The sequence below is a fragment of the Empidonax traillii genome, unplaced genomic scaffold (genome assembly GCF_003031625.1).
Source record: "Empidonax traillii isolate 1590-97213 ecotype Southwest subspecies unplaced genomic scaffold, ASM303162v1 scaffold571:size529327, whole genome shotgun sequence".
NCBI classification, from domain to species: Eukaryota; Metazoa; Chordata; class Aves; order Passeriformes; family Tyrannidae; genus Empidonax; species Empidonax traillii.
Genome location: NW_020955764.1, coordinates 336,004 through 347,960, shown reverse-complemented (window position 1 = coordinate 347,960; position 11,957 = coordinate 336,004). Strand labels below are relative to the sequence as shown.

Here is an 11,957-nt window from a genome sequence, read left to right as displayed (position 1 = left end):
CTTATTCCCCTTATGAAATGGAAAATTCAGCAGGGAAGTTCTGCTGGTTTGCCTCTCGTAGGCAGGACAAGGTATCCTAAAGAGCCTGGTAGAGCCTTTCTCTGAAAGGATTTGACACGTTGCTCAGTGTTATGTTGAAGAACCATCTGAATCAACTTTCGTTAGGGCTTTCAATCAGGGGAATGTCCGAGAGAGAGGTTGAGTCGATTGAGGCCTTTTTTAAAACATTATTTACCCTGTCCTGAAGTTGATATAATGAGAGTCCTTTGGATGGAGGAGCTGCTTCCTCTCATCCTTTCCCAAAGCTGTAAGAACTGCTTTGGCAATCGTGTTTGTTGACTCTAACCCCAGAGCTGGTTTTAATTATCTGTAATTCTACTGTAGGGAAAGGCTACAAGGAATTTTTTAAAGCAATTTTTGTGTCAAATTACTGAAACACCCAGTTAACCTTGAAAATTTTAAGAAAGAAGGAAGGAACTTAGTTTGTGTGCTAAAAACATGCTCCATCACGAAAACCTGGAGTTTGTTTTGGGAAATACATAATCTAAAATATTCGGTATAGACAATTGAAAGAGTATAAAGCAGTCACAGTTTATAAAACAGAACATCCATTTCTAGCTTTGAGAATAAGCTGAAGTACAGCTGTTGATGACTGATTAATTTCTCTGATGCACATGCTGCTATTTTCGGTTGCAGTACCACTAAAATCCCAGTCTTCCATATCTTCCCTGTGTTCCTCCTCCTTGTTTGAGAGTGGAAAAATAAATGGAGAAGATGACATTTCCAAGCTGTTTAAGGCATTTCCAAAGAAAGTGTTTTGAAGGATTATAATGGGCCTGTCTAGAACCCAAGTCCTGAGTGAGCAGTACAGGATTATTGTGATGTAGCTACGCTTAGAGATCCATATTGATTACAAAGTAATTTATACCATCACCCAGTTGAAGAGACTGAAAATGCAGCTTTCAAATAAAGACCCAGAAACCAAAGCAATGGCTGAGAGCTGGAGAAAAGAAGCAAAAACACAGAAAGGGCTTTTTGACATGCAGAACTACAGAGCACTGAACAGAACAGGGAGAAGGAAATGGGAGTGTGCCCGATTTCAGTTTTATGCCGCTGATTTTCCTTCAGGTGTTCTTTTTTAGCAGCACTGCTTTCTTATTTAGTTTGAGCCGTCCCTTTAAAAACTGGACGGGATGGCTATGACCTTGAAAAATAACGAGATTTAAAATCGTCCTGACTCCTCCGGCGCGGCCACAATCTACCCCATAAAGGCTCTTTTTTTTTTTTTTTTTTTTTTTTTTTTTTTTTTTTTTTTTTTTTTTGTCAGCACCTTCTCAAGTGGTCCCAAGTTTTCCCCTGGTTCAGCAGCACGGGCTGTATCCCTGGTGCCGTGGGGGGAGCGGGAGGGGCTGTATCGATGTCCCGGCCCCCGGAGCCCTCACGCCGGGATTGTGTGTCAGGAGGACAAAGGGATGGCGCCGAGCGGCCCCTCCGCCCGCCGGCACCCGCAATTAACGGCAGGCCAATCGAACCCGGCGCGGCCGATCGCTAAACTAATTGGTAATTTTAGCTGGACATCTATATGTGGTTATCTGCAGGCCCCGGGACGGCGCTCTCAGAGCCACTTTTGTTCGGGCTTCGTCCCGCTTGACAAAATGGCCCTCATGGCTCGAGGGAGAAAGATGCGCATCAGCGGCTGTGGGGCCGCTCCAGCTGCTTGTCTTGTTTGTATTCCCTTGTTCCTAAAACATGGCTCGGGTTACAGCTGCGTGGGGCTGCTCTGATCATTCCTGATAATGTGGAGCTAAACATTCCTTAAAATAGGTTGAGCCATTTATTGCATTTCTTTTCCTGTGCCAGCTCACATCCGAAATATAACTCGTGCTCACATGAATTCTTTTTTTTTTTTTTTTTTTTTTTTTTTTTTTTTTTTTTTTTTTTTTTTTTTTTTTTTTTTTTTCTGGTGAGGAATATCTCAGTGGCAGACATGAAAAGTAAATGGTTCAGAATTAAATTTTGCTTTCTATGCTCTTATTGTCAGTAACAGTCAGTGCAGCTTAGTATGGGCTGACCTAAATGGACATGAATTGGATTAGAAGGCTGAAATTTTATTAGGGAAACTGAAAAAAAAAAAGAACTGACTGAAACACTTGACTCGTTCATTTCTTGTAGCAGACCTTACTTAAGAGTCATTTTGGTGCTGTAAACCAACTGCACTGTAAGAAAAATTTCTGTTAGCTTTTTTTGGGGGATATTTCAAAGCAAAGAGCAGGTTTGACATGAGCAGAGGGATTCTGTTTGGTTTCCCTGGTGCCCTTCTGGTGACTCTTCCCTTGCAACAGCCAGCATGTCCCTGTGTTGTACAGATTGGTTAAAAGGGTGAATGGGAAAACTAAGAATTTCACAGTTAGGGTTAAACAACATGAATATTAATCCATATGACTTTATATGAAAAAGCACTTTGCATACATTAAAGGTCCTTTTTCTGTTAAAAGGACAATTAGAAGTACAGATGAATGGCATGTGACGTTACAAAAACGTGCATTAGTTACCTGGACTGCAGTAGAGCTTTTACTGTTTTCAGTGTCAAAAGTTTTACTGCTAGGAACCAATACCTTTTCATCTGGAATTCTTCTCAAAATATTTCTAAGTAATTATTATTTGCTTTGAGGGTAAAGTTTCTCTTAATACCAGCAGGAATGATTTTGACATAGTAAAGAATTTGTAAAACAGCGGCACTTGGTCATTATACCATAAAATTATGTCTGTACTTAACATTCTGCATGTGAAACTCATGCAAGTTTCACAGAATTCAGTCTTTAGTCATGGATTTTTATTATTACCCCAGCTTACCTTGGGATTTTTCATTGTTTCTTGTATGGCATCTCCCCTTACTATAAGTACTACACTCATACATTGGAGCAAACTGGAGATCAGTCAATAATTTCTCCAACTTAAGGGTATTTTTATCAGAAACAAGTCTTTTATTTCCCTACTGTTCAGCCACTGGCATTTTATCTGTGAATTTCTTCCTGGTATTAGTGTGAAGTGCAGTTAATTTTACGTGTTTTCTTGTAACAGTAATTTTATTTGTTCGAGACCAACATGTAGTTCTAGGTTCAAACTCCTTAATTGCTTCAAAATACTGCAAAATCTTGATTTCCAGCACAGCCACATCAGTCCTGACAGTGTATGTTTAATCCTACTCAGGATCTGATGGAGTTGCCCTTGTGTAGTTTTGTAAACTTTTAACTTCACAAACAGGTTAGTGCTAACATTTTTAGTCTTCCACAGATCTGTCAGGTTTTACAGTTTTCCCTGTTTGATGATGTATATCCAGCATATCTTAAAAGATAACTCTTACCAAAAAAAAAGAGAATAAATCATGAAACAGTGATGCTTATGTGTGTTAGGAGTTATTTTCTTGCCAAATATTGCCATTTTGTCCTTACACATTGACACTCATGGAGATCTTAGAAAATCTGCACTTTTTTTTTTTTAGGATAAATGTTTTAATGTCTGTTCACATAAAAATCTTAACTCTCTGGGTTTTCCTGGGCTTATTTTTAGTAAGAAGGCTACAGAGTAGCAAGTTTCCTCCTTTCCTTTCAGTTCCTTTATTTTAAATACAAAGATTGATGTTCTGGTTGCTTTTCAGGAAGTCCTGATGATGCTTGATAACTATGTAAGGGACTTCAAAGCATTGATTGACTGGATACAGCTCCAGGAGAAGCTGGAAAAAGCTGATGCTCAGAGCAGGTAATTAAATTTATATGTTTCTTATTCTATACAGAGAGTAAAGTTCACAGTAAACTTCATTTTGCAGCAGCGATTGAGCAAATAGAACCGATTTTCCTTTGGACAAATTGGTGTGAGGACATTTTATGTGCACTGTCACTGTCACTACAACTGGAGGATATTCCCAGTCCTACCCTGATCCTTCCCTTTTAAGTGCTTGGTTTGATGTTTAGTTCCACCCTGCCATTTGAAATAGATATTGGAGAGTTTGCATTATTTTTGATATGGTGTGGAGTTGGTGCTGAAACAGTTGCTGAGATGAGATGAATGATTAAATGATGAGATGAATGATTAAATTCACCAGGATTCGTTAATACTTTGCAGTGTTTGTTGGTGCTGGATTTGCTTTAAGGTGATAGAGGAATAGTTACTGTGTGATTTGTATTTTTAAACTCTCCTTCCCTGGATTTGCAGACCAACTTCACTCGCCTGGGAAGTAAAGAAAATGTCTCCAGGACGCCACGTCATCCCGAGTCCATCTACAGATAGAATTAGTGTGACATCAAATGCTCGAAGAAGTTTAAATTTTGGGTATGAAACCACCTAATAAGTTTATTGCAGCTAAAATAAAGATTCATTTGAAGCAGAGTTCAATACTGAAGGCAGTATTTTTCTGTAGTAACCAATACATTGTTTTGCTGTTTGTTAAATCATATAAGCAATTATATGCATTTGTAAAAGAAAAGCCCGTGGCCTGTAAAGGCAAATCCTATCAAGATCTTAATTTTTTCCTTATTTTGTTATATATTTAATTACTGGTCATTCCAAAGATCCTAAAGATAAAATACCTAAAGATAAAATACTATTAAATGTATTTCATGTTATCTGTTTAATACTCTCCTCCCTCTACAAAACACAGATCAAAATGTCTGTAATTGGCATTTTAAAATTGCCAGCGGTGCAATGTGAATGGCCAGCTGAGTGTGCAGAGGGAAATACAGGTCAAAAAGAGTGAGTGTAAAGTGAGATTATGATGATTCTGATGAGTGGCAAAACTGACAGTATTTAAAATGTAGAGCAGGTTATATACTTATATATATAAAGCATCTTTTACTTGTTAAAATGAAAGTGTCTGGAAGCAGTTCAACAAAACTGTGCCTAAATGTAGAGCAGCACTGCCTGGTGCTGGTTCAGCGTGGAGAGCACGTTTTGTGTCCAATTTCAGTCCTCAGGGTGGGTGTTTGTTGGGACCTGGGGCGTTCCCTGTTCCTGATTCCCAGCTGATCACAGTGTCCTCAGCAGAGATGTCACACTGCACTGTTTGGTCAGTGCCTCTGACTGTTGGGCTCTCTTAAGTTTTGCACATCAAATATTTCTACAGAAATGCTACAAAGTGTGTTTGGTGGAAAAAGGGAGGCAGTGGTGTTAGTCCCTGTGTAAATATGTGTATTGACACCTCCCTGGCAGCATCTGAGAGGTGTCTGCTTGAGTGAGGGGTGATGGGGAGAAAATATGCACAAACAGTCAAATGAAGGATCGGAATCTGCTGGAAATCAATGCTCTTTTATTTTATTAGAACACAACAGCTCAGCATAATGCTGTCCTTCAGCTAAGCCTTTTTTTGGATATAATTTATATGTTGCTGTTGTTGCTGGAGCTGTTTCATTCACCATCGCAGGGAGATGATGAGGAGCTGTGTGTTAGAGCAGCAATGAGCAAGATGAGTTTTCTACCCTTCAACTTGCAAACTTTTTCTTCTGCCTTTTCTGCTTGTGGGTCTCAAAGCAAGGCAGACCCAGACAACTACAACATTTTGTGTGAGTGAGAAAAAAAGATAGAAAATAAAGGTTTAGATACACTTTATACTATACAAATTTTTGATAGGATGGTAGGAATTATTAGGAAAGGAGTAGGGGACAGAAGAGAAGGTGGTGGTGTGCCACTGTAGAAACTCACAGTGAATGACTCTTACCTGTGATTGTCTTCATCTCTTCCCAAAAGCAGTGTAGAAAAAGTAGGAAAAGTGCAGAAACTGGAAACAGGAACAGTCAGAATATCCAACAGTGTTGAATGCAAAAAGAATTTGGAGAAGAGGTAAGAAGGGTATGGTAAATAAAATCATGTACACGGAAGATGAGGAAGATTTTGTTCATTACTTCTCGTGAAAAGGAATTAGGAATCTTAAATGATCAAACACCAAGCTTAAAATGACAGGAGTGGTTTTCAAGACTTACTATGTAGAATTCATTATGATGCAATGCTTTGGTTGCCAAAACCACCAATTCCTTCAGAAATCGGTGTGGCAATGATTAAATTTCGTCTTGGTTATTAAAAACAAAGATTTGTTGAGTGAATTACAACAGCTTTTCAGTGCAAATTGCTGCAACCTGGGTAGTTTTCCAGAGGAGAGGTGGTTGTGTGCAGCACCGTTCTGGTGGTCTCTGACAGGCTCTGGTGAAGTTTTCTAACAAACCGTTCTGTCATTTGCTCAGGCACTAAAAGGAGCTGTGACTTTCGTTTAGGAACCCCGCAGTGACGATTTCTGCCACACGCCTGGCTCCTGCTGCTGTGAGTTGGGCTGATAAGGTGAAAGCCAACCATGGAGCTAAAGCTGCCAATCCTGAGCTGGCAACAGCACAAGCCTGCCTGGCACCTCCGGCACAGAAGTCACTGCGGAAAAATGGCAAGTCCCTTTCAAGTGGCTTAAGTTCTTTTCACAAACTGGGGGGGAAAAAGTTCATTCAGAATGTGATGATCAAGGTTCAAAGCAACATTAAATCTAATTTTGCAAAGTACAATGTTTAAGTGTCGAGGTAAAAGATTAATGACACTTTATGTTGTAACTCTTAAGGTGGAGGCAAAAATGTATTTTTTCTTGTGTAGGTAACATTCCACTCTATTTTCACTAACTAGAATTTAGTGAAAATTGCGAAAAGGCCAGTTTATAACCCCCTGGAAAACAAAAGAACTTGGGTTACAAACTGGCTACATACCTGACTGCAGTTTGGGATGGTTTAGCAATAGAAAGAATATTGCATGCCCAGGAATCTGTACAGAGCTCAAGGCAGTTTTATGTGCCCTGGGAGAACGTGTTATTAGAACTGTGCTGAAGTAACAGTTGATGTTTTTTCCTTTGAAGACAAGAGCTGCCACATTTAGTTTTGAATTGTTTCTCCAAAGATTCTCCTTGGAGAATGTTTGATTTGGGGTCTGTTGTTCTAGAAGAGAATTGTTTAGTTGCAGACATAAAAAACTGCCAGTTGGTTTCTTTGCACACACTGGATCCTTGAGATTGTCTTCAGAGACGCATTTTTAATTTCTGTCTTTTGTGTGCAGTCCCAGATGACTTTCTGCAAAACCAGCGAGGAGGATGTAGAAAGGGATATTCTGAAAGAAAATGAAAAGAAATTATTTTTTTTATATTTTTATATATTATTTATATTTTTATATTTTATGCTGTTACCTGCAGCTGATGAGCTGCAAAAAGAATGAAACCACTTAGGTCCAAAAAGAGTGAAACCACCTACAAGTGTTCAGTAATCTTCAAATCAAACTTACTAATAAAGTCAAACTTGAAACTTTCATTTTAAGAGATAGCAGTCATCTGAACATTGGAGAGTTTCAGCGCTTTTCTTGTGGCTGAATTGTAATGTTTTTGAGGAATCAAGCTCTCTGTAGGAGTGTGTCATCCTTCCTGTGGAAGCTGGAAACCACTTTGGGAAAATCCAGTTATCCTCACTGACTGCAGCACAAGAAAATCTGGGAAGCTGACACAAAGGGAGCCCCAGAGGCTCCTCACATGCATTATTGAAGCAGCTGAGAGGCTCGTGTGTCATCTGCTCTGCCCCTTCTGCAGCTGAGGCACTCCCAGCTGTGGGTACGTGTGGGCCTTGGGGGCACGAGGGTTCCCCCTCACCCACCCAAAGCCCAGCTGGGCTTGCAGCTGCAGGATTGCCCTAAAACACTTTCTCCAGTGATTTCCAGCAGCATTGTCATTAGGTCTCACGATGGTTTTGTGGTGTGGATGAGTGGTAGGATGTATCTGTTTCATGGTTGATGCAGTTTCCAAATTTAGCTAAATAAGTCCTCAGGGAGAGAGAAAATGCATTTTTTTTTTCCAGATAGTTCTTTAATCTTTCCTTTCCTGGATGCATAATTAAATGAGGTTAAATCATCTCATTTCCCTCATTAAACTTACTGTTACGCTCAATATGTTTATGAATTTTTAAAGAAATTGTTTTTAATGCTTGAGTATTTTTTAACAATGTCTGTTAACATGGTCTGTTCTTACTGTCTGACCAGTTTCTGGTCAGGAATTCCTGGTGTGTGGTGAGATGGGTTATACAAGTTCAGAGTGTGCATTAAGAATGGAAGTCGGTGCTTACAACAGAACTCAGGAGAAAGGGCAATCCAGAACGTGTGAACTCCTCAGAAATGCTGAATGTTCTTTTCTGTTGCCACCCTTGCTATCCAGCTGTTGTTTGGGCTCAGATGTGCCCCCTGATCCTGTGAAGGATGTTGTGACTGCTGCACACTGAGAACGAACTGCAGGAGTGTCAGCACAGACAGCAAGGGACAGTGCAGTCCTGCCTGGGTTGTCGGATTCTTAAGCACAATTTGTGTTGAAAATTTTTAAGTTCAGTCTATTTTTATGTTCCCTCCTCCCCTTCTGTTTTTCGGTGATCATAAAAACTAACCTGATGATTAACTTCTCTGCTTAAAGTCCGGGCTGTTAACTCACCATCTCTTTTTATGACGAGTAAATTTACCTTTGCTTGAACCACTAAACTTCCTCTTCTCTAAAAAACTTATTGTCTTCTTCTGATTTTCTCATTTTCTGCCCTGTGGCTGTGTTTTGTCTGAGTTCATATTTCTAGATTTGCTTCCATACAGTGATACTATTTTAGATTTTTTAAAAAAATGGGGCAGAAGTTTAGCAATGACCGGGGAAGGCCGAACAGGTTTTGGTAGGATATTACTTGCAAGTAAATTTTGCAGTGGCCATACATCTCCCGAGGGGGAGCTCCCAGGGGTTTTCACGTGGTTGCCTTGATTTCAGTTCCCAGAGTTTCCAGTGAGGCTCCTTGGACAGTTCTTGCAGATGGAGCAAGGCCCTGGTGGCTGGGAGGGCCTGGAGGTAACAGATGGTTTGTCACTTCGTGTAACACAAGAGCAGGCAGGGACAGGGACGTTCTCATGAAACCAGAGAATGATCCAGGTAGTCAAATGAATTATTCATGACCAGAACCCTGGCAGTAATCAAATCCAGCATGTGATACTCAGCCTGTGGAGATGGCTACTGGGCTGTAAGAATTCCAGACTCAGGGAAAAAATGTGGAGGAGGGTTGGTGCCCTACTGACTGTTAACTTTGCTTCAGATTAGATGTAATCTAATATAAATAAATCTATTTATTTGTAAATGTATTTGCAAACTCTTTGTTAAAAACGTGCCTGGAAGTCAGTGAATACTAAACTGATGGGTGAATTAAAAGAATAAGTAACTTCTTGTGCCCAGCTGATTGTCAAGTGGCTTCGCACTGTTAAACTGATTGCAGATAGTTCAGGAGTGTGAATACATGTTTGCATTAAAAACTACTTTGTATTTAAAGAATTCACCAAACAATCTTCTTTCAAACACAAGCATTTCTGGGCTGTTAAAACGCTTGGTCGAGTCTTGAGTAATAATTATGGATCTGACAGTGAACAAAATGCAAATTAAAAATTGAACATGTATGGCTTTTACAGAAAGATTCATTCCTACTTTAGTAAGTGTGGTTATGGCTTTGCTGTGCTTGGAGTAATTTTATTCTGATTAATTCTGTCATTTTAGACTACTAAGATATATGCAACGAGACAAAGAATCAACTAGGCAAGACAGGCAAGAATATTCCTTTTTGGTAGAGTTAACTTCAACAGATATTAGTAAAAGATAATAGAAGATATTGGTAGAATTATTGAGATACATAGGATTAATATATCTCAGGCCATGGTGCCATGAGCTTTCTGCAGTAAATCTGCTTGTGATTGTTGTGGAATTAACCCCCTCTTCCCTGGAGTATTGCTGGAGATAAGATTGTCTCTGAGAGGGCAATAACGTGTTTCCATCACTAGGTCTTGTAGATAATTGTATTTTTTCTATATGAAGATGAAGAAAAGAAAATAAAGCCCAAGTCACTTACAGGGGTCAAATGGAAAGTCTGTGGTAAAACAAAAAATAGAATTGGCATATTTTTGACTTCCATTCCCTTCTGTAGTTGGTGGGCACTCTGAAATGTGGGCAAGTGCACATGGGGAAGGAGAGAGAGAAAGGCCCTTTGCAGCCCTGTCCTGTCTCTGGTTACCTGCAGGAATCTGAACAGATCAACCAGGTGATTGACACTGAGTTTGGGAACTCTCTTTAAAACACACAGCCCTTTTTCTAGAGTAAAACAGTTTCTATGTTAAAACATCAAATTGAATTATCTTTTGGCATCTGTCATTACCAGTATCGTTGATGTTTGTGAACGGTTATACAGTTATGCACAAACAGCTTTTGCTGGTTACTAAGGGTTGTTTAGGCCAGTCCGTATGTTAAATCTTAATATTTGAGCTCAAGCTCTAATGTTTATGCCTGAGCTGCATGATTATCTTTGTTAGTAAAAACTTTAGAAATACTCAGAGAATAATTTTTTATACAAGCTGTATTCTGGGTTATTTCTCTCTCTAAAACAGGCCATTTAATGTTGGTTTTTTTGCTTCTCTACTCCTCCAGGTAAAAGTATTCTCCCACACCCTTCTCTTCCTTTTATGTGAGTGATCCTAAAACCAGCTTATGCTAAAATTATATGGGGCAATATCATAAAATATTGTTAGTTACAAGTCAGTTCTTGAGTTTTTTGGCAGGAATTTTTGTTTAGCAGAGAAGACAGGTGTGAGCTTACCTTTCACAGCCGTGAGCTGTACCACCAGGCCTCAAAGAACAACTCACAGCTGTTTCAAGATCCATGGGAAATGATGTGCTGCTATTAATTGCTGGCCACAAAAATGTTACATATTTCAGAGGGGGTTCACTTTGGTGCTCTGGAAATCTGGTCACACTTGGATACTTCAGGCAGACAAATGTATGCACCAAGATTAGATATCAGAAATGTTGATCAAATGTTGATCAGCAAGTTTTATGTAACAGCCATATAGAAATCAAAGTAAATTGGGGAAAAGCTGCTTTTCCATTTTCTCTGCCCGCCTGCAGTCCCACTGTAGAGATGTTTTGCTCTTTCCTGGACTCCAGGAAAAGAAATTTTCCAAGAGCTGGCACTGATCAGCGTATTTTTGTTATCAGAAGAGAGCAAAATGAAAAAAAAGTAAAGAAAATACCCTGGAAGGACAGTAAACCACATTTCTGGACAGTGCTTCCCACACTAAGTCGTGCAATTATATCTGGACTTGCACTTTCACAAAAGGCCTTTAACTTTCCTGTTGTTACAAAGAAGAGCCCTGAGTGGGGTTGCTTTCTTGTGCTTTACTGTCTCATGAAACAGCCCCACGGGCGTGGGAAACTTAAATACACATTGCCATTTTCCACACAGGTTTGTGCACCAGCAGCTTCACTTTTTTTGCAGTAACAGAGCAGGTGCCACGAGCAGAATCGTTCGGTGCCCGTGAAGATAACAGCGCTCCTTGGAGTGAAAAGCTCTGCTAAAGAACATCCCATCGATTTTTTTTTTTTTTTTGAGTATTGATTTTGAAAGAGAGCATTTTTCTCCCCCCAACTCGTGTAACGCTGTAATAAAAGAGTTGTTTCTGATGTTTCTATTTATATTCTGTTTGTGAGCGCTCCTTTCTGAGAGCGGGCTGTGCTCCCTCGCTGCAGATCGGAAGGATGCCGAGGGCTGGGAGACGGTTCAGCGGGGAAGGCCCGTTCGGTCCCGATCCACGGCTTTGGCAACGAAACCTCCTGTGGCTGCTGAACCCCTGAAGGCCAGGGGTGACAGTGACAAAGAAAATGCCGTTTGGCCACCGGCAGAGAACAGGCAGGGGAGTTCGGTGGCGGAGGGTGGTGCGTGCGAAGGCGCAGAGCTGGGACAGAAGGATCCTTTGCTGCACTCTGAAGGTCCTCTTACCGAAAGGACTCAGGTCAGTACTTAATTTTAAGCACTTTTCTAACCTTAAATTTTACAAGTTTTTCTTCAGAGTTTTTTGTCTAGAGTTTTTATGCACTGATCGGAAAAGGATTTAAAAAA

At 40.1% G+C, this 11,957-nt stretch overlaps 1 protein-coding gene across 6 annotated transcripts in view; it reads left to right on the top strand.

Annotated features, from left to right (window-relative positions):
• SCAPER (S-phase cyclin A associated protein in the ER) overlaps positions 1 to 11,957 on the top strand; it is a 131,597-nt gene that overhangs the window by 18,524 nt on the left and 101,116 nt on the right. For all 6 annotated transcript variants that reach the window (XR_003572798.1, XM_027897964.1, XM_027897966.1 and 3 more), the window contains 4 exons: positions 3,659 to 3,759; positions 4,213 to 4,329; positions 6,261 to 6,421; positions 11,588 to 11,850. Coding sequence is in view for 5 of the 6 variants with exons in the window: in XM_027897964.1 (XP_027753765.1) it covers positions 3,659 to 3,759; positions 4,213 to 4,329; positions 6,261 to 6,421; positions 11,588 to 11,850 (642 nt within the window). In the remaining variant the exon portion in view is untranslated. The remainder of the gene's footprint in view (positions 1 to 3,658; positions 3,760 to 4,212; positions 4,330 to 6,260; positions 6,422 to 11,587; positions 11,851 to 11,957) is intronic.